Source organism: Solanum pennellii, chromosome 12, assembly GCF_001406875.1.
Source record: "Solanum pennellii chromosome 12, SPENNV200".
In the NCBI taxonomy this organism is placed as follows: Eukaryota; Viridiplantae; Streptophyta; class Magnoliopsida; order Solanales; family Solanaceae; genus Solanum; species Solanum pennellii.
The window spans coordinates 80,944,265-80,967,702 of NC_028648.1; the positions used below are offsets into that span (position 1 = coordinate 80,944,265).

The 23,438-nt window shown below is 33.5% G+C and overlaps 3 protein-coding genes across 5 annotated transcripts; 1 reads left to right on the forward strand and 2 right to left on the reverse strand.

Annotated features, from left to right (window-relative positions):
* Positions 1-657: 657 nt before the first annotated feature.
* Positions 658-4,461, reverse strand: LOC107007218 (protein phosphatase 2C 53-like). 2 transcript variants are annotated; one of them, XM_015205741.2, is made up of 5 exons: positions 4,165-4,461; positions 2,684-3,375; positions 2,271-2,588; positions 2,082-2,187; positions 658-1,543 (listed from the first exon to the last, which is right to left on the reverse strand). In XM_015205741.2, the coding sequence occupies exons 2-5, from the start codon at positions 3,269-3,271 to the stop codon at positions 1,191-1,193; spliced, it is 1,365 nt and encodes a 454-aa protein (XP_015061227.1). In that variant the 5' UTR covers positions 3,272-3,375; positions 4,165-4,461; the 3' UTR covers positions 658-1,190. The 2 variants fall into 2 exon arrangements, with proteins under 2 accessions (XP_015061227.1, XP_015061226.1); XM_015205740.2 differs by having other exon boundaries at positions 2,684-4,461.
* Positions 4,462-10,433: 5,972 nt separating this feature from the next.
* LOC107005515 (solute carrier family 25 member 44-like) lies at positions 10,434-12,303 on the forward strand. Its single transcript, XM_015204127.2, has one exon. It carries the CDS (start codon positions 10,960-10,962, stop codon positions 11,995-11,997), a length of 1,038 nt encoding a protein of 345 aa, XP_015059613.1. The 5' UTR covers positions 10,434-10,959; the 3' UTR covers positions 11,998-12,303.
* A 2,181-nt stretch (positions 12,304-14,484) lies between these two features.
* On the reverse strand, positions 14,485-22,984 carry LOC107007536 (PHD finger protein ALFIN-LIKE 4-like). Of its 2 annotated transcripts, XM_015206201.2 has the most exons (5): positions 22,773-22,984; positions 22,446-22,478; positions 20,536-20,764; positions 19,827-19,959; positions 14,485-15,127 (listed from the first exon to the last, which is right to left on the reverse strand). In XM_015206201.2, the coding sequence occupies exons 1-5, from the start codon at positions 22,870-22,872 to the stop codon at positions 14,855-14,857; spliced, it is 768 nt and encodes a 255-aa protein (XP_015061687.1). In that variant the 5' UTR covers positions 22,873-22,984; the 3' UTR covers positions 14,485-14,854. The 2 variants fall into 2 exon arrangements, with proteins under 2 accessions (XP_015061687.1, XP_027769506.1); XM_027913705.1 differs by lacking the exon at positions 22,446-22,478.
* Positions 22,985-23,438: the final 454 nt, after the last annotated feature.

The window sequence follows — 23,438 nt, forward strand, 5'->3', positions numbered from 1 at the left end:
TTGTTCTAATGAATAGATTATATTGTGTTGTATAACATTACATATCTAACATTTGAATAGATTGTATTGTTCTTCATCTTTGCTGGTGATCACCAAGAGCCCTTTTTGGGGATGTGGGACGTCGTTGCTCGTGGTATCACTTACACTTTGTCTGGAGGGTTGTTATGCATTATTTTATAATGTATCGTATTGTATTGTTCTAATGAATATAATATTTGGACAGATTGTATTATTTTCGTTCGTTATATAATGTCATATACCCATAATTTGAGTAAGTTGTGTCGTTCTCCATCTTTGCTGGTGATCACTTAGAGCCCTTTGGGGATGTGGACGTCTTTGCTCGTGATCGCTTTAACTCTTTTTCAATGGTTGTTACATTTTGTTTCATAATGTATCACATTGTATTGTGTTATATTGTATCGAACTGTATTATTCGAATGAATCTAGTATTTGGATAAATTGTATCGTTCTTCATCTTTGTCTGTGATCACTTAAAGCCCTTTGGATCGCATGACGATGCTCGTTTTTTATATCCTCTCGACCTGTCCCCGAATAATCAACTACTCACTTATAAGTCCAACGCAAAGTTTAGGTGTGCAGTTGAAAATTCCGGGGAGATATTTATGTATTATCCTTTAAAATATGACACACATAAAGTACAAGACATGATGTCAAACAATAGATTAAAATACCTACATAGAGCCTTTTAACTATGGAGGCATAATGACCATATTACATTTGATTATAGTGTAGTAGTTTTTGCTACTTCAAATAGCTAAATAAAGAAAATTACATACAGAATGGAGCATGTACTAAAATACATATAGAAACCTACTCCAATAATAGCCATTATATTTATCCCAAGGTAAAAAGAAAATGTAACACATAAATAGACGACTTACCTTGGCCTCAACGGACAATTATACACTTCAACTTTGAGAATACACATCTAGACACCTCTACTCGTCCCTGCTGTGTCGTTGTGAACAACCGACGTTGATGTGACACATAAATTTTGGAGGTGTCTAGATGATCATTTTCGTAAGTTGGACAGATCAACTGACATGGTTAGACGAGTTGAGGTGCCTAGATGTGCATCCTCAAAGTTGGAGTGTTTAGTTACCAGTTGAGGCCAAGTTAAAGTGTGTCGCGTTCAGTCTATACTGCAAATTGATAGATGGAACAGCAGATTATGAGGCCAATTGTGTTGAAGTATTGGTTTTGAGCTTTTTTTGAGCTTTCAAGTCCACCACAATCACTGTTATGTTGTCCTTGCTGCCCTTCTGAAGAGCTCGATTCGACAAGCATTCTGCTGCTGCCTGTGATGCTGGATCAATTCCTTCACCTCTTTCCACGGGGAGCGTTGCACCGTACTTTTTATGCCACATGAGTATACGTTTACGAGCCATATCACAAGCTTCTTCATTTGTCATGACATCCCATAAACCATCACTCGCTAGAATAAGGCATTTGTCATCCTTGGTTCGAGGTATGAACGTTACTTCTGGATCAGGAATTATCCAAGGCTTCAGGTATTTATCTCCTGCAATCAATAACCGGATTAAAAGAAAGCGAGAAAAGACCTATTTACTAACAAAAATAATGACCGGTGTCCAACCGATAAATGCCCCAAGAGAACACATAAGCAGCCCACAGGTTACTTATCATATCAAACTGCAAGTACAAGAATGTGTAGAATGTCTTTATGGAGCATTTGGCGCACTAGGGCCGATATCACACGGTCCAACAGACTAGTATTGTTATGCCATACCTATGATCAGTGCATGAACCTAAGCCGTATAGGACAGATTGTCTACATGGCCCAAAAGCCTAGCAGTGATAGTCCGATCAAGCCTAACAGTGATCATCTAATCGAAGACCTCTACAAGGATTGTCTTCGTTGGCTCATTTAGTAATTGGGACAAGTGCAAATGCATGAATCATTCTACTACGACACAAGAATTGCTGATCAAGCCTTTAAAAGGTAGCTAATGAAAGAGATAGGGATTTACGTTATGAAGCTATAAATAACTAAAGTTCTTGCAAATGCTAGAAAAGAGGTTAGCTAGGATAAAACATACCGATAGACCTAGACATTGCAAGAACACCGAAAACACGATGGCCATTCCACTGTATCACCTTCCCTCCAGCTGCTTCAATCCTTTTATATTCATCTTCTCGGTTTGGCTGAAAAAAGAGAACAGAAATGAATAATGATTACACAGGGATTATTTGCTATGGAAGTAAGTTTTGTTCAAAGTTTCGCTTACTTTGTGATCAACTGACAATGCCATGGGTTCCTTCCCACGACACAGAACAGCCCTTGAATCACCACAATTTGCCACTATAATATGAGATGAACAAACAACGGCAACAACAGCTGTGGAGCCTACAGTTTCTGGAGCAACAGGCTCGTGACCAGCTCCCCCTCCAATCTCAGCATCAACTTTAAGAAAACAATTGGTAAAGGCTCTATTCCAGAGTTCTTGGCAACTTTGTCTAATACTTTCATCACTGAGATTCATCATAAAAGTTTCCAACTCCTCAGCCAATACAGCATGAATCCGGTCTCGGCAGTAATTTGCCACCTGAAAGAGACAAAAGAAAAGGAATCAATTAATTTTTGTTCATATTTAGGTAACAAGGAATTGAATGAACCAAAGTCAGAAAGAGAGACAGAGACCTGAGAACCACCATGGCCATCATAAACTCCAAAGAAATGAGTCGTCAAATGACTCAAGCGTCTAGACAGTCCATCAAGCACACGATCACCAATTAACATCTGTAGAGGAATTTTCATGAATCTAGGAACAGTTGCGAATGCATCTTCCATTTCTGGTCTCCTTCCACAGATAGATGTATATCCCCATAAGGGTATGTAGTCCACTTCAAAAACACTGCGGCTGACTGTTGCATTCAAATCTTTATCAGTGATCTGCTCCTCAAGTCTCACAGGAACTGCCGCGGGTCTAATCAAAGTATCCTCAACATCTGACTCAACCAAAACCCCAGTCTTACCAATAAGTTCATCATGGCTGATGCTTTTCTGAGAATCCACGAAATCCTGACCTTCTATGTCAGACGCTATCTCAAAGCCTATAAAATCATCAGCGCATAAACTACTACAATCGCTCACCACTGACAGGGAACACGAATTATCGAGAATTCGATCACCCTCCAGTGATAAGGAATCATCATCCTCACTTTCCCTAACAACAGCATCACCAGCAATCCAGTTGCTTTCATTTTCAGATATCACATCAAGCGACATAGTCCCTTCACTTCTGCTCTCTTCAGGCACAGATGATGCTGTAATACTAAGGTCACTCTCCGAATCAGCAGAACTACAATCATCATTGCCACCAGAAACAGTGTCTGCCAACGTTTTAGTCCTTGAATTAGAATACAAGCTCGTAGCATCATCCATCGATTTTATCCTAGTTACATCCATATGACTTCCTATGCTTGGTTTGTGACAGATCAAACTACCAAATGCAAATGGGACTGCAACCATAGACATCTCCTCCATCGAAACGTCTACACTGAACGCAGTAAAACCTAACTATCAACCACTCTAAAACTACAGTACCTTTCATTGTTAAACTAATTCATCACCTCTCTTTAGAATCACTAATAATCTTACCATGAGCTTCAACAGACCATTTTCCATTGCCTAAGAGAATCAACTAGTAAAAGAACATTCTTTTACATTTCGCCACGCCCCATTAATCAGGATACTTAACAGAAATTGCTAATCAGATCTGTTTAACAAAAAAAAAACAACAACAGAAAGCACCCTTTTTTCCCTCAAAAATCTTAGCTTTTTCTTTTTTTTTCCTCTTCCTTATCTACCCACCACTAACTACAGCTAGAACACAACAATAGCCACAACAGCAAGAACCCTTTTTTTTCTACAAAAATTTCAACTTTTTCTTCTTTCCCTCTTCCTTATCTACCCACCAATCAACTACAGCCACAAAAGATCCTTACATCCACACAATTACTAAAACCCCAAATAGGTAATGAGTCAAAAATCCAAACTTGGCATAAATCTTTAATCCTTAAAACACAAGAAAGATAGGTAACAACAAAAGGGTCATGTGAATTAACCTGTTAAAAGCTCTAACTTTCAAGAATCACATGAAATCACTGTAAAGAAAGTACCTTTTTCTCATAAAAACTTCAGTACCATGGATCTGAGGCAACTCATAACAACCCCTCTTTGAAAACTAGTACTTTTCTCTTCAAAATTTCAAACAATTGATGACACCAATATGTAAAAAAACACACATAAAAAATAGTATATGAGGTAAAATTGCCACTAACTTATCCTATTCTTTTCAAGAATTGTAGTCTTCTATACTATTGATATATGCTTAAACTTGAAGACAATAGAATTGCATCAAAGAATCAAGAATACAAAGAAATGGTGGAGACTTCCCTTTTTTAAAATATTTTTTAGTAATATTATTATTTTATATCTTCAGTTCAGGAGTGAGAAAGTGACAAAAATATTATTCAAAATAATCCCTCAAAAATTGGTCTTTTATAAAAAAAAAATAGAGAAATAATTACAATATGAAAAATTCAACTCTTATCGACAATATAAATCAAATAGTCATAAGTCAATCAATTAAGCTATTAAAATTCCTCTCCAAATATTAATCGTTTGAGTTTCAAAATACATTTAGTTTCGATCAAATACTCTAAAGTATTGTGAAGAAAAAAAAGTAAATAAAATTATAAAAATCACAAAATCTTTTATTGTTATTTCTCTTTTATACGTTTTTTAAAAATATATTAGTTATACTTTTTTTATTGATTTTTCCTTATTTATGTTTTAAGATATAACATTTTTTTATTAAATTTACTTTGTTGATATATTTATAATTTTTAAGAATAATTTCTACTCAAAGAATAAAAAATAATTAATTTTGCATTCACATGGATGGAATAAGAATTTTAAAGAATTTTTTTAAAAAAAAAATAGCTAAGAAAAATAAAAATAAAGGACAGATGTCAAATTGTGAGAGCACATTAAAGCATCACCACAAATTAAAATGGTTTTCACTTTCACTTTTCACTCTCCAATTCAATGCCCACACACCACACTCACTTTTGTCTTTTTGTGAACAAAAATTAAGTGACTTGTATAGTGACCCTCACCCTATGTCCATTATTCAAATATATATATAAAAAAAATGCACCAATTGGATGTATTTATTTATCTAAAATGCACCAATTAAATGCTTTTATTTAAAGATACAAAGTGAACATTCATTCCTAATAAGATATTTTATGTTTTAGGCCTAATACATAAACGTGTCATTAAATTTAGTTTTACAAAGAGACACTTAAATTTATATAGAACTGAAGAAGTAGAAACATAAATCTTATTTGATGTAAAATACACGTAGGAGGCAAATTGTAGGAAGACAAGTAGGACGTGTGTATCTACTTGTTCAACTTTTACAAATTTAAGTGTCTATGTACTGAAGGATATAAATGTAAAATAAAATTAAGTTAAAGAGCATATTTATGTGTTATGCACAAATTTTAATTTTTGAGATGAGAGTTTTTTCTTGATAAATAATATTGAAAAACTTCGTAACGATCTTTTCTATTATGAGAATTTAATTTAGATCGACTAAACAACATGTCGAATGTTTGAATGAAAATGAATAGAATAATCATATAATGATATAACGAAGAATGTGAAATAAGTCGTATAAAATAGAACAAAGTGAATAATATAAATTATACAAAAACTATATATTATTTTGATGTAAGATAGAATGTGAAATAAAGTAGGATTATTAACAACGTGAAAATTTAAAACGAGCGATTATAATATATATTTTTTTATATAACTAGCTTGTGAAGTCTCTGTATTACCGCGGCTGCTGGCACAGAGTTAGCCGATGCTTATTCCCCAGATACCGTCATTGCTTCTTCTCCGGGAAAAGAAGACGATTTCAAGCAATTCTTTATATACAACTAGATAGTATACCAAACAATTAGTATTTGATTATTTGATTAGAAAATCAAATAAAATTCTACTTTTTGTTAATTTGTGTTGTTAATATTGGTAAAATAGATGACATAATAAAGAAGATTTAGATTGGTTGGCCCAAAGAGATGACATCACTCTAATTGTCTTGCATGTTAAAAAGGCTTTTGCTACTTTGGGCCTATTATCACATTTTGTTGGGTTAAGACTTATGGGCCTGCATTTGGCCCAATTACATTATGGTTGGGTACCCAATAGATAAATAACACTAAATTACATTAAATAATTTTTTAAATGAGCGATCTTGAATTTCTAATCGTTAGTTTATTTTCTTATAAACAAGTGGGGAATAAAGAAAATAAAGTCAAAAAAGTTTGAAAGCATCACAATACCTCTAAGATCATTGTTGTATCAAAACAAACATAACGGTATAGATAAAAATACTCTCTAGAAAAATACGAAAAATGTTTTTTTCGATGAGTTCTTTTTTACGAGCGATGACATTCTACTTTAATTGTGTTCTGTCCACCAACAAGCATCATCTTCATCCTCGTAACGTCAGTACCCACTATCCACACCCTTTACCTCTCACTTCTGTTTAGATTATATATAAATGTTTTTATAAATATACCATTTGAGACAATATGTTCTTTTTGATAAAATAATATATACCATATATTCCCTAATGAACATAATGAAATTCCACCTAGGAATATGTGGAATATTAGCATGTGAATAAAGAAAATTAATATGTAATTTGACCATAAATTATGAACAATTAATTCCATGATAACCCCAAGAAGTTGTTAATTTTCCATTAAACGAATGGAGAAGTGACAAGTGGAATATAATACAAATTCTTTGAAAAGAAAAGAAAAATCTCACATTCTCAATGAGCAATAAAAAATATATACATCTAAATTCCTCTATGCAAAGTCTAAATGATTAGTAATTTTATATCCCGAACCAATAAGAGTTGTGATGGAGTGGTAAGTATTTCTTCATTTTTAACAGGATGTTTCATGTTCGAATTTCGCTCGTAAAAAGTCATTTTTTGTTAGAAAACGCCAATGCTTTACTCCAAATGTGGACTTTCCAGCGTTAATTCAAGTTTAGTCGGGTTCGAATATAAACATTGGACGCCGATTAGAAATCGAAAAAAGAAAAACATTCACACGCTCTAATATGGAATTTTCCAATTCTAAAACCGAGCGTAGAAAAACACACAGAAAAAGATAATAAGGGACCAATAACTGTTGTGGTAGAGAGTAGTAAGTTGTTCTTCATACTTTACTCATAGTCTCGAATTTAAATCTCTTCATATAAAAAAATCACCTTTACGAGCATTTTCCCTTCAATGTGATATCATTTTCCGCATGAATTCGAATTAAGTCGGATTTCACTACAAATACCATACACCAAATGAGCAACCAAAAAGACAAACACTAATACTCCTAATGCGGAATTTTCCAAACCCGAGTGAAAAAATAAAAAAAGATAGAAAAGGATAATAAGTATCCAGTTTGAATTGTGATCGAATAATAATTACTTCGTTTTTAACTTGTGATCTCGAACTTGAATCTTTTCAAATAAGAAATCGAAATCTATTAAAAAGCATTTTACCTAAAAAATTAACATCGAATGAAAAATAAAAAAAAGACGGAAGGGTTAGCCAACAGGCATATGGGGATGGGAAAAGTGGTGAGGCAGCCCACTGGTGTTAGCCACCTGTTTACCCACAGTTTATGCAATCAACAAGAGCAGCCTGGCCCAATCTCAATGTCAGTTATTATTGCACACAATCCCACACAAATTAAAATATTTTTATCTATATAGTATAATAAAATATTATTATTTTTAATCTTATTTATTTATTTATTTTAATTTAGATAAATAAGAAGTCTAAATAAAATAATTTTTTAAAATTTTATATGGTTATATATTAGAAGTATGTAAAATATATTAAAATATTTATTAATTTTATAAGTACATAAAAAATCTTGTAATCTCTGTATACGTTGACTTATTACGCTTTTAAAAGATAAGTTATCAGATTACAATAACGATTTTTGTCTTTTGAAGAATAATTATGTGAGCGATTATACTAGGTTGAGTTAATTTTTTGCTGTTGATAATATAAGATTCATATTAGGAAAAGAAAGTGATGAGAAGAGAGGGTTGCTCTTATTCGGTTAATGTGATATGACAAATTTAAATTATAACATAAAGTTAATTTTTTTAAAAGCTTGATAAAACTGTCACGATATTTTGAATATTTTTTTAAAAGTAAATATTTTTAGCTTTTGAAAGATAAGTAAACGAACTTATTATATATTAATCTTAGAAATGTATATGCAAATTCAAATATAACAAACACAATGATACGTGAAAATTATATCTTATTATATTACTTATCAACGATAAATTTCGATAATTTAATATCAACTTGATATAAGTAAGTATTTATCTGAGATGTTATTCGACTTTAGATTAAGTTATAGATACATAATACGCATAAAATTTATCTTGTTATATTACTTTTCAATGATAATTTTTATATAATTATTGAATATCAACTCGATACAGATAAATACTTACTAAGATGTTATTCGATTTTTGATCAAACAAACATGTGCATAATACGGGTAAATTATGTCCTAATATACTACTTATCAACGATAAATTTGGATAATTTGAAATCAACTTGATATAGATAAGTACTCACTACTCAATGAGATGTTATCCAACTTTTAGATTAAATTAATATTACATAATACGTGTAAATTATATCCTATTACATTTCTTACCAATAATAAATCTAGACAATTTGATATTAAAACCTGATACAAATAAGTACTTACTAAGATGTTACTCAATTTCCAATTTAATTCTAAAAAGATAAATAATACGTGTAAATTAAATCCTATTATATAACTTACCAACGACAAATTTAGATTTTTAATATCAACATGATATAAGTACTCACTAAGATATTATTCTTTTTTAGATCAAGCTAATAGTTACATAATACGTGTAATTATATCTTATTATACTGCTTATCAATGACAAATTTAGATAATTTGATATCAACTTGATGCAAATAAGTACTTATATGAGATGTTATTCGATTTTTAGATTAAGTTAAAAAATATATAATACGTGTAACTTTTATCTTATTATGTTACTTTCCAACGACAAATTTAGATAATTTAATATCAACTTGATACTAGTAAGTATTTATTTAAGATGCTATTCGATTTTTAAATTAAGTTAAAAGATATATAATATGTGTAAAATTTATCTATTATATTACTTACCATTGCTAAATTTTAAATAATTATTTAATATCAACTCAATATATATAAATACTTACTAAGATATTATCAAATTTTTAGATCAAACAAACATGTGCATAGTACGTGTAAATTATATCTTTTATATTACTTTGCCAATGATAAATTTAGATAATTTGAGATTAACTTGATAAATATCCTATTATATTGCTTACCAACGACAAATTTAGATAATTTGATATCAGGTTGATACAAATAAGTACTCACTAAGATATAATTCATTTTTTAGATCAAACTAATAAATACATAATACGTGTAAATTATATCCTATTATATTACTTACCAAGGACAATTAGATATCAACTTAATACAAATAAGTACCTCTCTGAGATTTTATCCTATTTTTCGATCAAGTTAAAGATATATAATACATGTAAATTTTATCTTGTTATATTACTTTTCAATGACAAATTTAGATAATTTCATATCAACTTGATACAAATGAGTACTTATCTGAGATGTTATCCGATTTTAGATCAAGTTAAAAGATATATAATACGTGTAAATTATACCCTTATTATATAACTTACCAACTTTAGATAATTTGATATCAACTGATACAAATAAATATTAACCTGAGTTGTTATTAAGTTAAAAGATACATAATACGTGTAAATTTTATCTTATTGTTTATTTTCCAATGACAAATTTAGAAAATTTGATATCAACTTGACACAGATAAATACTTATTTGAGATATTATTCGATCAAGTTAAAAAAATACATAATACGTGTAATTTGTTACTTACCAAAGATAATTTTTTATATAATTTGATATCAACTTGATATAGATAAATACTTACTGTGATATTATACAATTTTTAAAATCAAGCTAACATGTGCATAATACGTGTAAATTAGTATATCCTATTATATCACTTATATTCATAACTTTTTTTTTTAATATCATATGATATAATATCTCGATGCGGATAAGTATTTACCGAGACGGGGATTATAGACCCATGATAAGAGTGTGAGGGTTATGGTAAGTGTATTTTCAGATTTTGACTGACACGTGTCCATATCCAAAAACATAACCCTCAGTTTCAATATAATACCATAACCCTCTCTTCTTTTTTCTTTCATTTCTCCATTGTTCCGCCACCCACCTCTTCACTATCACTATAAAATATCGAAACTTTTGTTCACAAATTCTCAAAAAAACTCTTTGATGGGGTTGAGTTTTAGTTTGTGTTGATTCAAGTTTAGCTCTCAAATCTTTTGCATCTACAAAACAGGAAAAGAAAACAGAAAAAATGATACAGTAAATAGATAGATAGATAGATGGTATAGTGTATACATTGTGAATTCTGTATGTATGTGTAGCTTTTTGTTGATCTGAGCTTGACCCATTTGAGATCTTGGGATGTTAGTATGAGGGGTGGTTTTAGTTTTTGTTTTTTTGTTTGCTTGATCTCTTCTTGATTTTACGTTCATGGAGGTTTTGTTTGTTTGTTTGTTTGTTCTTGATTGGGTGGTGATATTTGGGGATATTTGATTTGAAGGGAGTTTTTAGTTAGTGGATTTGATATAAAGATTAATTTTTCTTTTGTTGATTTTGGAATTTTTTTGCTGATTTGGGGAGTGGTGGAAAATGAGTGTGAGTATGGAGGAGGATGGTTCAGGTTCAAAAATACATCTACCTGCTGATGTGAATTGGGAGATGCTTGACAAATCTAAGTTTTTTTTCTTGGGAGCTGCGCTTTTTTCTGGTGTTTCAGGTGCACTTTATCCAATTGTAGTGTTGAAAACTAGGCAGCAAGTTATGAGTAGTCAAATTCCATGTTTAAAAATGGCAGGATCTATGTTGAGGAATGAAGGGTATAGAGGATTTTATAGGGGATTTGGTACTTCTCTAACAGGGACTATTCCTGCTAGAGCACTTTACATGGGGGCACTTGAAGTGACTAAAAGTAGTGTTGGAACTGCAACTGTTCAGTTGGGATTCTCCGAGGCATCGTCTTCGACTATTGCTAGTGCTGCTGCTGGGCTAAGCGCGGCGATGGCAGCTCAATTGGTGTGGACACCAATTGATGTTGTGAGTCAGAGGTTGATGGTTCAAGGAAGTGGGAATTCTAGTTGTGGTGTTGTTGGATTGAAATGTTATAGCGGTGGGATTGACGCGTTTAGGAAGATTATTCGTAGTGATGGTTTGAGGGGATTGTATAGAGGATTTGGCATTTCAATACTGACTTATGCACCTTCAAATGCAGTGTGGTGGGGTTCATACTCTATAGCTCATAGATTGGTTTGGGGCTCAATTGGTTGCTATTGTTGCAAGAAAGACAACGAGGGCGGTTATAAGCCAGATGGGAAGGCAATGCTTGCTGTTCAAGGAGTGAGTGCAGCTATGGCTAGTGGAGTGTCTGCATTAGTTACAATGCCACTCGACACCGTGAAAACGAGATTACAAGTATTAGATGATGATTGTTGCAGCAGCAGTAGTAGTAGTAGGAGAACACCAACAGTTTTACAAACAGTGAAGAATTTAGTGAAGGAAGGTGGATTTAGTGCTTGTTATAGAGGATTAGGTCCAAGATGGGCATCAATGTCCATGTCTGCAATAACTATGATCACTACTTATGAGTTCCTCAAGAAACTATCCACCAAGAATCAAGAAACCTTTGTTTGATGAAATCTTGGATTGACATAGAGGCACAGATACCAATGAGGGAAAATGGAGCCATTCTGAACACACGACGAATCTGAATTAGTTTGGCCAGTGTTTATATGGCGCGAATCCAGAGTAGTCGGGCTAGTGAGATAACAATGGTTTAAACCTAAAGAAAAGGGTAGATGGAGAAGATGTTCTATATTTAGAATCCTTTTGAAGTTTTCTTTTTCTTATGTTTTTACCTAACCTAATGTAAATTTTTGTAAAAAAGGTAGTTGCAATGTTATGTTATAGCAATGTTTATGTTAAATTTTCTTTTTTGTATTTCATGTTGTCTTACTTTGTCTCACTACTACCCTATCTATAATTAGAGATGTTCCAATCTATGAAAGGTTGAAACTTTTTAGTGTAAATTGAGGATTGGCCTCTTGTTACATCTTCACATATCTATATATTATTGGAATAATCAATCTATGGATGAAATCAAAAGTAAAAATCAATACACTTCTAAAGCATTATGTTTGAACTTTTTTTTGGGTATCAAAGATAAAAACTAAGAACACTAATCGACGTTCAGAGAAAGAGTAAAAGAGCGAGAATTATTCAGAGATATACAATGCATTACAAACGTATGATCATTACATTATGGAACATTTTTGGCCTTGTTGTATTCTCTCCTTTTCAAGGTAAATATGTTCTTGTTTTTTTCTTTTTATCAACAACTAACAAAAAACAAAATAAAAAAGTGGTCCTTTGATTAGCAATGATATATACATGTGATTATGTGAAGAATTTACTCTTTTATGTAGCAATTTGGAAAGGTGGTTTCTTTAGGCTCTTGTTTTGGGGACCCAATACCATGACCTTTTTATAAGCCACTTTTATGTCAAATGGATTTGGAAGATAGCCACTTTTTATGTCAAAATGGTTGGTTGAAAAAGCCTAAAAAGGAGTTGTGGGGGGGAATGGTTATAAATGAATTTAGCTCAAGTTTCAAAAAAAAAAAAATCATAAAAAATGATTGTGTTGTTTATGACGAAAACAAATTTTAAATATGATAAAAGTCAAAAAGTATTATAATACTAAAACAAATTCTAAGAACTACAAATTGCCTAACTTAAAGATAATGTTAAACACAACACTGTCACTTGTTTGTTGGTGAAGAGTGCAATTATATAGTACTATATATTTGATATTTTGAGATTGTCATCAAAGATTTTATTAATGAGAGGTGCTGAGTCGAAATTCATGAATATATTTGCTTTTAATAGAGAGCGTTTTATTCCCATAATAAGACATTTCAATGTAAATTCAAATCAATAGAGTCTGGAAGGAAATATCAAAACCCTAAATGAGAAGCAAAGGAAAAAGATATCAAATTTACAGGATCACCACTAAAGATTGTAATGAGGTGAGGAGTATTACTTTGTTTTCAATTATAAATCTTGAGGTCGAATTTCGAAAATAAAATCATTTTACTATTAATATAAAACTTTTTAATATAAATTTAAATTGATCAAATTGAATTTTTTTTGTTACATCAGCATAGGACTACAAAGTGTGATCGTCTTTGTCTTTCATGAAGAGACAACAACCATTGGTCATAGGTTAGGTCACTCATTGATGGCTCCTAACAAAACCTACCCTTTCAATTATAATTGTGATATTATTTTATTCGATATTGAGAAAAAAATAATAATTTTGAAATAACTTAATCCCGAGATAAAACACTAAAATGTTAAAGATGCCTTGAAAGATGCCCTCTTTCAAGGCTCTTACCCCAAAGTCTTTAAAAAAATTCAAGTTTATATTGGGAATAAGAAAAAAACAAAAAAACAAAAAAAAAGAAAACAAGTTATCTTAGTATACACCAAACACATGCATTATATTAATATCCAAAACATATCCCATTTTTAGTCAACTAAAAATCAATTCACCAAATAATTCCATCTTTATTAGATCATCATGTTATAATCTCAAAGTAACTTCTTTCCTAACCAAACGATTCCATAATATATACTCTGTTTGTTCAATTTTATGTGGCGTTATTTAGTATAGTTCCTTCCAAAAAGAGCGATATATTTTCCTTTTACGAAAACAAAAAGAGAAAAGAGCAAAATTTAATAGCAAAGTATTCATCATCACACAAAGGTTATGGTAAAATCAAAAGGAGTCTTACGTTCGAGTTCAGATATGGAGTCACCATACACTTTACCCTCCAAAGTGGAACTTTTAAGCGTAAATCCAAATTAGTTGAACTTCAAAACAAACACAACACATGAGATAGAAAACCAAAAAAAAAATATAGGCAATAGCTTAATCAAATACACAGCTAGACTTGTTGCTTCAAGAATTAAGATGTACTAACCACATTACATCCCTTGCATACAGTCCTTTCCCGAACCCACGTAAACACAAGATGCTTCGTGCACTGAACTGTATCAGCTACTTCAGAATGAATCAAATAAGAGGGGAGAGGGAACAAAAAAAATTGCAGGCCACAGGAAACAAAAGATTGACAAAACAAATTTGGGGAAGAACAGCATCTTCTTAACATCACATAACTGAGAAAAATGGCTTCCCTCAACAGTACAGAGACAACTACTTGAGATTTGAACAGTCATGACACAATAACTTCAACCTACACGACTAATTTAGAGTGGCAACCTACATCATTCACAGCACGACATACTAGAAAAAGACGCTAGACAACAACATTCTTGCAACTAGATAATAGATAATAGATAATTGTAATGTAGAATAGAACATATGGCATCGAAGAGCTTCCCATAAGAAATCCACTTCTCATACCGCGAAAAGATCTTAACAGTTTTCATGACTTCACAAAGGATGAACCTCAATAACGCAGGTGCAATCAAGGGCGTGTTCTCTTGCTGCTGGTGCAAGATGGGCACTTGTACTGCTTGATATGCTCAGCCCTGGCAGGAGTGATTTTAACACACTTCCCATGGAACCATACCTCACATATGTCACAGCAGATCCAGAATTCATCAGATGCATAGTTTTCACCGCAAGCACCACATAGTGTTTCTCCTTGCTCGTCATCTTCATCCAAACCATCTTCATCGTCATCTTTTGGTTGTGGTCTTGAATACTTGATCTGAGATTCAGAACCACGTTGTGCCACCTGTGATCAGATCATATGAGGTTAAAAATGGTAATTCCACTTGCAGTTTTTACAGAATAATATCGACACAATAAAACTAAGAAGTATCAAATGCCACAATAAACCTGAATAGAAAAAGTTTGAGGATGGCTTAATTAGAAATAACCCACAAATCTTCAAGGACTAAGTGGGCTAAGTTAGCCTCTACTCAATCTCCATTAATGTTGGTTGGAAAAACTGATAAAATTTGGTTCATGAGCTGAAAGACATACACAGCCACCAGTGAGATAAGGGCCAGGAAAAACCAAGAACATAATTGAACAAAGTGCATTTAATCCATTGAAATATCCAGCCACATCTTGAAGACCAAAAGGAAATTTGCAACGTCATTGACAACCCTCATTAGACTAAATCTTGAAGCAAATAGGGTGCTATTTTACATAAGAAAAATAAGGTATTAAATACTGGAGGTACAATTACAATGCTGAAATTGAGAGGTAAATGCCGAAGAAACTCACACCCATGATTCAAGAATCTAATAGGCATAAATCTAAGTAAATTGTCATCGGAATTCTCTCACCCTTCTTCAATCTCACTCATTTCGATTTTCGCCATGAGTGGCGTTGTCATTTATTTGCAATAGACTTTAAATCTTTTGACATCACAAGGAAGGTCTCAAGGGCTGAGACTTGGTACAATGGGTGAAAAGAGGTTGAAACATGATGACAAGGGCTAGCTTCAGTCAAAAGAAATGGAGTGGACACTCTGAAGGAAGAGAGGAACTCTGTCAGGAGATGGAAATTCCACAACCATTACTGAGTTTTTCTTTTCAAGAAACTTGAAACTAATTTGGTTGTAACTTCAGTATCATTATATGTGCAAGGAAAGAGGAAAACATTAATAATACCAAAAATAGACTTTCATTCAGGGTGGTTGGATATTTTAGCTAGCCGATTTCATAGATGTCAAAAAGGTAAGGACATCCAACCTATTACATCAAACCACAGAGGAAGGGCTCCTTTATGCAGATACTGTCAAGAATAATAAATGGTCTACCAGAGAAATGAATGCTGCTAGGGCAAACAGGAATGGGAAATTCTTAATTGTTCCTGAAGATGCCAGAAAAGCTCAGAATGAACCACTGGATAGGGGCATGGTAGGACGCCTATCAGAGGAGATACAGAGTGTACATCTTTCTGAGATTTGCTGACGAGCAAATAGCTCCTGGAAAAACCACCATGACATTAATATATGAGATGGGATGCAATCAGTTTCTCTGAGTTTCCAACAACAGCTGCAGACCATGAACTGAAGGGAAATGGTTCTAGAAATCTCAGAAATTCCAACTTAGACTGGTAGATGCCATTCTCAAACTCCATCTAGGAAAGCCTGAAGGAAGTTTGGTCAGACTGGTAGGACTTCCACTCTGTTTTGGTCTCAAAAGATCCTTCAAGATATTGGAGATCTCTGCAGCGGATGGATACAAACAGAGCTCCAGAATCATCTAAAATGGGTCAGATTGAAGGTAAGAGAAGCTGAAGAATTATACAGCTGTCCAAACATGTGTCACGTGAGGGGTGCATCCCACACATCCTTCAAAAGGCCCTCTTATCCTTTTATTGTTGAGATACTAGGAAACCAAACTAAAGGAGCTCAGATCCTTCAACATATCAGAGGAGAAAGTCCTTTTGAACCTCCATCAATGGATTTACAAATCGATGGAAAAGGACTTGATCAAGAGCCACAGGATGTGACACCAAGGGATGATGATGCTATGTCAATCATCCAAGTGGACAGTAGATTAGAGTTAGATGTATGCAGAGCAAGGAAACAAAGAAGTGGGATCCTTAAATGTTGAGGAACCCATTCCATTGAATTTGCTCAATAGCCAGAAACTATCGAACCAACATCTGATTCTACAGTACCTCTATAGATCCAGCAGAACATTGTCCTCAGTGAGAGGCATTTTCTTCTTTAGTTCTAGCTGTAAGTATTAGAACACTCGGTGTATTCTTTGTTTATAATACAAGTTGGCTCTTTTCAAAAAATTTAAAAAAATCTAAGTATATCATTTATGACATGTAAAGGAATGAATCTTAGGCTTAATTCAACCCCAAAACCTAATTCATTAGGAGAGGATTGCCTAAGTCCATTAAAGGAGTCCAAATTTCATCATCCTATTGATGAGGGACTTAACACCAAGCCTCAGTCCAAAACAAATTAATATGGGTGCTCAACAACATTGGTATATCATAAATTGGAATGGACATGAGCCTGATACCATGTAAAAAAATGTATCTTGAGCCTAACTCAAACCCAAAAGTTAGCTCAAAGGGAGCAAGATTGCTCAAGTCTTCTAAAGAGACCACCCATCTCATTTAAACCACCAATGTGAGACTTTTTCATTCTTCAATGGCTAACCTCATGACCAACGTGTGTGTGTGTTTTGGGGGGGGGGGGATAGACATTTGGAGCAGTGGCTATCTAATTTGGGGGCCAGCATCAGGTGAGGTGCATTTTGCTCTAATACTAGTTATGGGCTAAGACAACCCAAAAACCCTCATAAAAATGATGGATATTGACCATTTTGGGTTGAGCCCGCATAATTTTCCTCAAAAAGCCACACATCATTAAGAGGTCATATACCTTATATGTAGCTTCCCAATCTTTGGCTACCGAAACAGGACCTTGTTTGTACACCCAACTATCTCCCCCTCGAACTAAGTTCCACATGGCCCATCACTACAAGTTAATTTACAAGATTCACTATGTGTAACACACATCGTCGAACTCTTTATGGCAACCGAAGCCCACAACTAACTTCTTTTATATGTGTGTCTCTAAACTCACAAGGGGAAGTAAACCAAGCCCCACACCAATAACTGTTTTTGTCATATGCTTCATATTACATATAAATTGGGATTATATTGAGCAATTTCATGTAGCAATTCACCATAGAGCTTGACGAACTCAAACCATAGCTGGTGAATTGCTCTCTTGCTTCCCGAAGAGTTTAGACTTAGTGGTGTCTCGTAGTAGTAGCTTTATTCTTATATTGTCTTGCTTCTGCTTTTTACTGCACATACTGATTGTTGCAATAGAGTTAAGAGTCTTTGGAAAGAACCTCTCTACCGCACATACATGATGTGGACTCACCATGCATCTTTGAGAAGTTGGTGAGTCCTCATCATGTAGGCCTAACCTTGAGGTGCGAGAGTGATCTTCTAAGGCTCAACGCCAAAAATAGCCTAAACTTTAAGAAATGTATAGGTTAAATTTAGGTCTATTTGCATCGTTGACAAGTTACCATCATCCTCTACTACTACTCAACCTAGTTTCAATCAATGACACATTGGTTGTTGTAAGGCATGTGCACTCGTAGATATCAAGATCGAATGCGGTGGTTACCTTTTTGCTAAAAGATTTACCGAACCTGAAGATGCTAACAACTTTAGAAAATTGATAAATTATTATACTCTTGACCCTCTCAAAGTGAAGCTTGACTTTATGCAGTCTATCTATGGCAATGTTCAGGAAAGTATGAAGTGAGAAAAAGGCGACAAGGCCTTGCTTCAGACTATAAGTGAAGTGCTCGCTTCATTGAAGTGATGAGCAATTTAAAGTAAAAGAAGTCCAAAATATATATAGAGAGAGTCTAAATATAAGTAAAGTTTAAATTAAAAAATAAAAAGTAGATAACACAAATCCTCCATAGACCATTGGGAGAAACAAAATCAAAGTTACTCATGGTTCGAAGCTGGGTCACCCATTTTCTTAATCTGTTAAGATTTAGGAAAAATGATCACTGTTAATAAGAAATCACTGTTAATAAAAAAAAATAAGCAACACAGAAATCATCAAAACAGAACAGACAGTAGAGGAAAGAACAAAATATAGCAGAAAACACAGGAAACAGCAGAGGGAAATAGAGAAAAACCAGAGGCCAGAGATCGCTGGAGAAGAAGAAAAAGAAACCCAAAGGCCTGAATATCGATCAAGAAGCAAAAGAAGAAAAATGATCGAGAAGCAGAAGAAGGGAGAAGAAAAGAGAATAAGCTTACCTGAAAACTTAGGTCTGATTAGAAGTCTCTGTCACTGACTTCTTTTTCTTTAAAATTAAACCTTTTAAAACAGAAAAGCGCCTTCACGCTACGCACCACTTCAATAAATCTGCCATTGAAGCACACACTTCTCTTCAACTGCTTCGCTTCAGCACCTTGAAGTGCTACTCTGCCATTTCACACCACTCCACCACATAAAGTGACATGTAACTGATCAATTCAATCAGTGCATGTTCAGCGGGATGAGTATAATGAAGGGAGATGATGTCGTGGGGCTCAATTCACTTTCCCTTGCAAACTTAAAGACACTCATACAAAAAGAATCTAGTTGTAGGCTTTAGTTGCCATAAATATTTAGACGATGTGGGTTGCACATAGTGATATCTTGGAAATTGACATTGTGGTGAACTGGTGATGGGGCCACTTAGTTCTAAGTTTAAGAGGAGACCTAACTCACACCTCCAATAGCTAGTCAATGAGGGGAGGACTGCCCAACTCTATATAAGGAGTAAGTCCAATTATAAAAGATTAATGCTAGAAAATGTTCCCGTGCACACTGCATGGCAATGAGCTTTTTATGAAGAATATGTACCACTACCGTATTCAATCCAAAAACAAACAAAAAAAAGGCAAAACTTCCATCTGTCACACAAGTATACCTTTGAGTTTGACTTAGACTTGGTGCTGCTGTGATTTGACATTGATGACTTGTCTTTTGATTGTTTCTTGGCTGTCCCAGACACAACCTCAAAAATTGTAGGGAGATCATTTATCATATTGAACAACCTTCTCCTGCAACTCAAGAAAAAATAGCTACTTAGACAATATGAATAAGCTTATTTTAGAAATGAAAGCTCTTGATCTCACTCAGTCACTCCCACTTAAGAGTTCAAACCCAAGAAGTACAGTCTTGCTGTTATAGTTGCAAGAATAAGGAATAAATTAAGTAAATGACAGGAGTCGGCAGATATCCTACACCATAAAGCTGAAAAAAAGAAAAACCCCAATATACAGATTAATCAATAGAAACAATAATTGCATCAGTTTAACTCCACAATATGATAAAAGTAGAGAAGAGATAGGAAAGGAACTAGATACAAGATAAATGTGTATAACACAAGTTAACAAGCCATGTACTTGCACCATTGTGTTTATCAGTGACACATACTTGCAAATCATACCAGATGAAACAGCAGGGAAATATTACAAGGCGTGAAAGTACATAAGTGAGTTGAGATAGATATTGAAAATCATCTTCTAGTTTGTAAGTTCAAAAATTTTGCCTGGATACTGAGTGGCAACAAAATTTAGAAAGATGTGATATCATTTGAACTAAAGTGATTTGTCTTTTTAAAAAAAGAAACATACCTATCAGCTCTATCAAACCCAAATCTAGCACCAAAATAAAAGGCAACAGAAAGTAACCACGCATCACTATGCACAGCAACCAAGGAGAGCCAGTCCTTCTCTTGCATGCCATCTCGGGCGAAGTTTATGCCCAAAGCAGGCTCAGGAAGCTCTGGGGGCACTTCTTCAGCTGGTAAATTGACTTCCCAACTTTCACTGGGAAATCCATAAAGGCAGAGGTTCTCCTTCTCTGCATTCGATTGAGAATAAAATACATAGTTTAAGCTTCAGACTGGGTTATGAATAAATCACAAGAGTGTTATGCAATACATTGTGCATTGACAAGAAAGCGTCTGGAAAAATTGAAAATATCAAAAGAAACTGTAGAAGGTAGCCTTGGAAAATAGCTACATATAGATATGGATTGCTTGTAATTTCCTTTTAATCCAACGTGGGCAACTGGGTCAAAATTTATATCCTATTCTCCTCACATGAGCATGTGTTTGTTTAGCTAGCTGAAATATTCAAAATTTCTAGCAACATTGTCGTGCCCGCATGTCATGATACCCGTGTGGCCAAACCCCCCCTACCCTCCATAAGCTAGGGTTTCTCTACAGTCCTTTGGACCAAGGATTTCTTCTCTCTTTGTCCACTGGTTACAAGACTCATTGAGCTTCCATCTAGACCTGAATTTTAAAGGTGTTTCAGTTGTACACCAATTACTTTTTACTTAGAAGTTTAGCCAAACACTCAAACTCCCTTAAATAAGCATTTTTAAAATTTTAAAAAGCACTTTTTTCTTCACAAAAGCTTGGCTAAGCAAGCTATTAATAGCTTTTGTACTGAAGTTGAATTAATGTTCTCTTTGTACTCTTCATTTGTAATTTATGCCTCTGTTTTGTTGTCATCTATAAAATCTACATCCAAAAAGAGAGAATCCGAGTATCAAGACCATAAGAGAAAGTTGAAACCCAAAGTGTCTGGCCTCGTGCATAATAAAGTGGGTGCAAACCTTGGAGATCAAGATTCAAGTCTCAACGGGGACAAAAACCATAGGTCATTTCTTCCAATCTACTTAAGTCTCAATAAGCAAATACACACATACCAATGCTGGTGGGAGATGGCAAATAACAACTAAAAGAGAGTTATCTAACTTGATTAAAATGTTGCTAAGATGATTCTTAATAAACTTGTAGAACTTAGGGGTTGCTTTGTAGATCTGTGAGATATTTGTGTTGCACAATTATAGAATGAGGTAGTCTAGTATCGAAAATTGCAAGTCCACGATAAATCTTAACCCAAGTTTAGCAAGAACTATTAAACGAAGACATTACAAATGACTTCTCTTGCACTTAGTAAACTACTATAGAGATAAGAAAAGACATTCAAAAGGTGTCACTGTTTCACCAAACTTTGAGACAGTGCACAATAGCAAAGTGAAACATCAAAGCAACTCCAGAAAACTTGGATTAAATGACTATTCCATAACTGATCAGTAAAATGCAATAACAGGAAGAATAGACTAAAATAGTTATTCGAAGCATACAACCAACAACAGCACCCTTCAACCAACAAAAGAAAAACAACATACCAAGTGTAATCCCACAAAATGGGGTCTAGGGAGGGTAGAGTGTACGCAAACCCTATCCCTACCTTCAAAGGTAGAGAAAATGCACCATTCACTTTACTATCAAAAAGAACCAGTAAAACACTGCAATCTGATGTGAACAATAAAAACCAGTAACACTGCAAAGTGGTTTCACCTAAAAGTAAACATGTAAACATAAATATACAAACTGATTACTAATTCATTGAAAAACTAGCACCAGGAACTCCACAACATCCACATATAAAAACACATACGGTAAAAACAAAAGCATAACAAAACAAAATGCACACAACAATCCCAAAGAAAAAAGTTCTTTTTTTACCTGGGTCACATTGTTGATAAAACTCTTCAACATCTGCAACAACCCCACATCAAACAAAATCAAATTGAAGTCAAACTAGCACAACACCCAATAAAACTAAAATAACAAAAAGGGGTTACTTAAAAACTGTTAAAATTGTGATTTGTGAGTTAAAAGTCATATACTTGCATGAAACAACAACAATAAACAAAAAAAAAATTAGCACAGCACCCAAAAAAACTCAAAAACAAAACAAAAATAAAAAATAAACCCACAACTAAAAATCAAAAAGGGGTTACATATCAACTATCAAAATCGTGAATTTGAGTTTAGTTTTTTTTTTTTTACCAGTAGTAAGGGCTTTGACAAGTGCAGCTCTTCGACCCTTAAAATCTCTAAACACTTCTTCAACAGTTCGAGGATTGTACTGCTGAGCTCCATCCATCATGAGATACAGAAATGGCTTTGCTGATGAGAGAGAAAGTTTAGAGAGAGAAAGCTTAGAGAGAGAGAGAGAGAGAGAGAGAGAATGGAGGGAAGGGAGAGGGGGGAAATGAAAATTTTGGGGGAGACGGAAATTTTGAGGGGTTTTTTAATAGAGATGACGGAGTAAAAAATGTTTTTTTAATTATTATTTTTTTTTACTAAATTATTGAAAAAAATATTATTTTTTTTTGTATTTTAAATGAAAAAAGTTTGTTATTTATATTTTTAACAAATAAGTTATTTTTTTCATTTGTTATATTTTATGTTATACATTTTTCTTTTTTTACCGGACTTTAGAGATATTTTTGAAAAATCTTTTCTTTTTTTTTTACTTTCGTGTCTCACTTTAATATTTTATGCATTAAAATTTTAAGTGATATATTTTTTTCTCAAAAATTATATTGAGAATAATGGAATGGATTAAATTGCAATTTATCTATATAAAAAAAATGTAGATAAGAATGAATTTGGTTATATATGAATTGAATAAAATGATCTTAATCCATATTTAGGCTTCTTCGTTTCTTC

Excerpts from the sequence above, each read along its gene's own strand:
- LOC107007218 (XM_015205740.2), bottom strand. The coding sequence starts at position 3,529 with ATGGAGGAGATGTCTATGGTTGCAGTCCCATTTGCATTTGGTAGTTTG. Across the intron at positions 2,589-2,683 it reads ATGGCCATGGTGGTTCTCAG|GTGGCAAATTACTGCCGAGA; the intron begins GTCTCTGTCTCT and ends TGTCTCTTTCAG. Across the intron at positions 2,188-2,270 it reads CATTGTCAGTTGATCACAAA|CCAAACCGAGAAGATGAATA; the intron begins GTAAGCGAAACT and ends CTCTTTTTTCAG.
- LOC107007536 (XM_015206201.2), bottom strand. The coding sequence starts at position 22,872 with ATGATGGATGGAGCTCAGCAGTACAATCCTCGAACTGTTGAAGAAGTG. Across the intron at positions 22,479-22,772 it reads TGTCAAAGCCCTTACTACTG|ATGTTGAAGAGTTTTATCAA; the intron begins GTAAAAAAAAAA and ends GGGTTGTTGCAG. Across the intron at positions 19,960-20,535 it reads GGGTTTGATAGAGCTGATAG|GAGAAGGTTGTTCAATATGA; the intron begins GTATGTTTCTTT and ends CTTGAGTTGCAG.
- LOC107005515 (XM_015204127.2), top strand. The coding sequence starts at position 10,960 with ATGAGTGTGAGTATGGAGGAGGATGGTTCAGGTTCAAAAATACATCTA.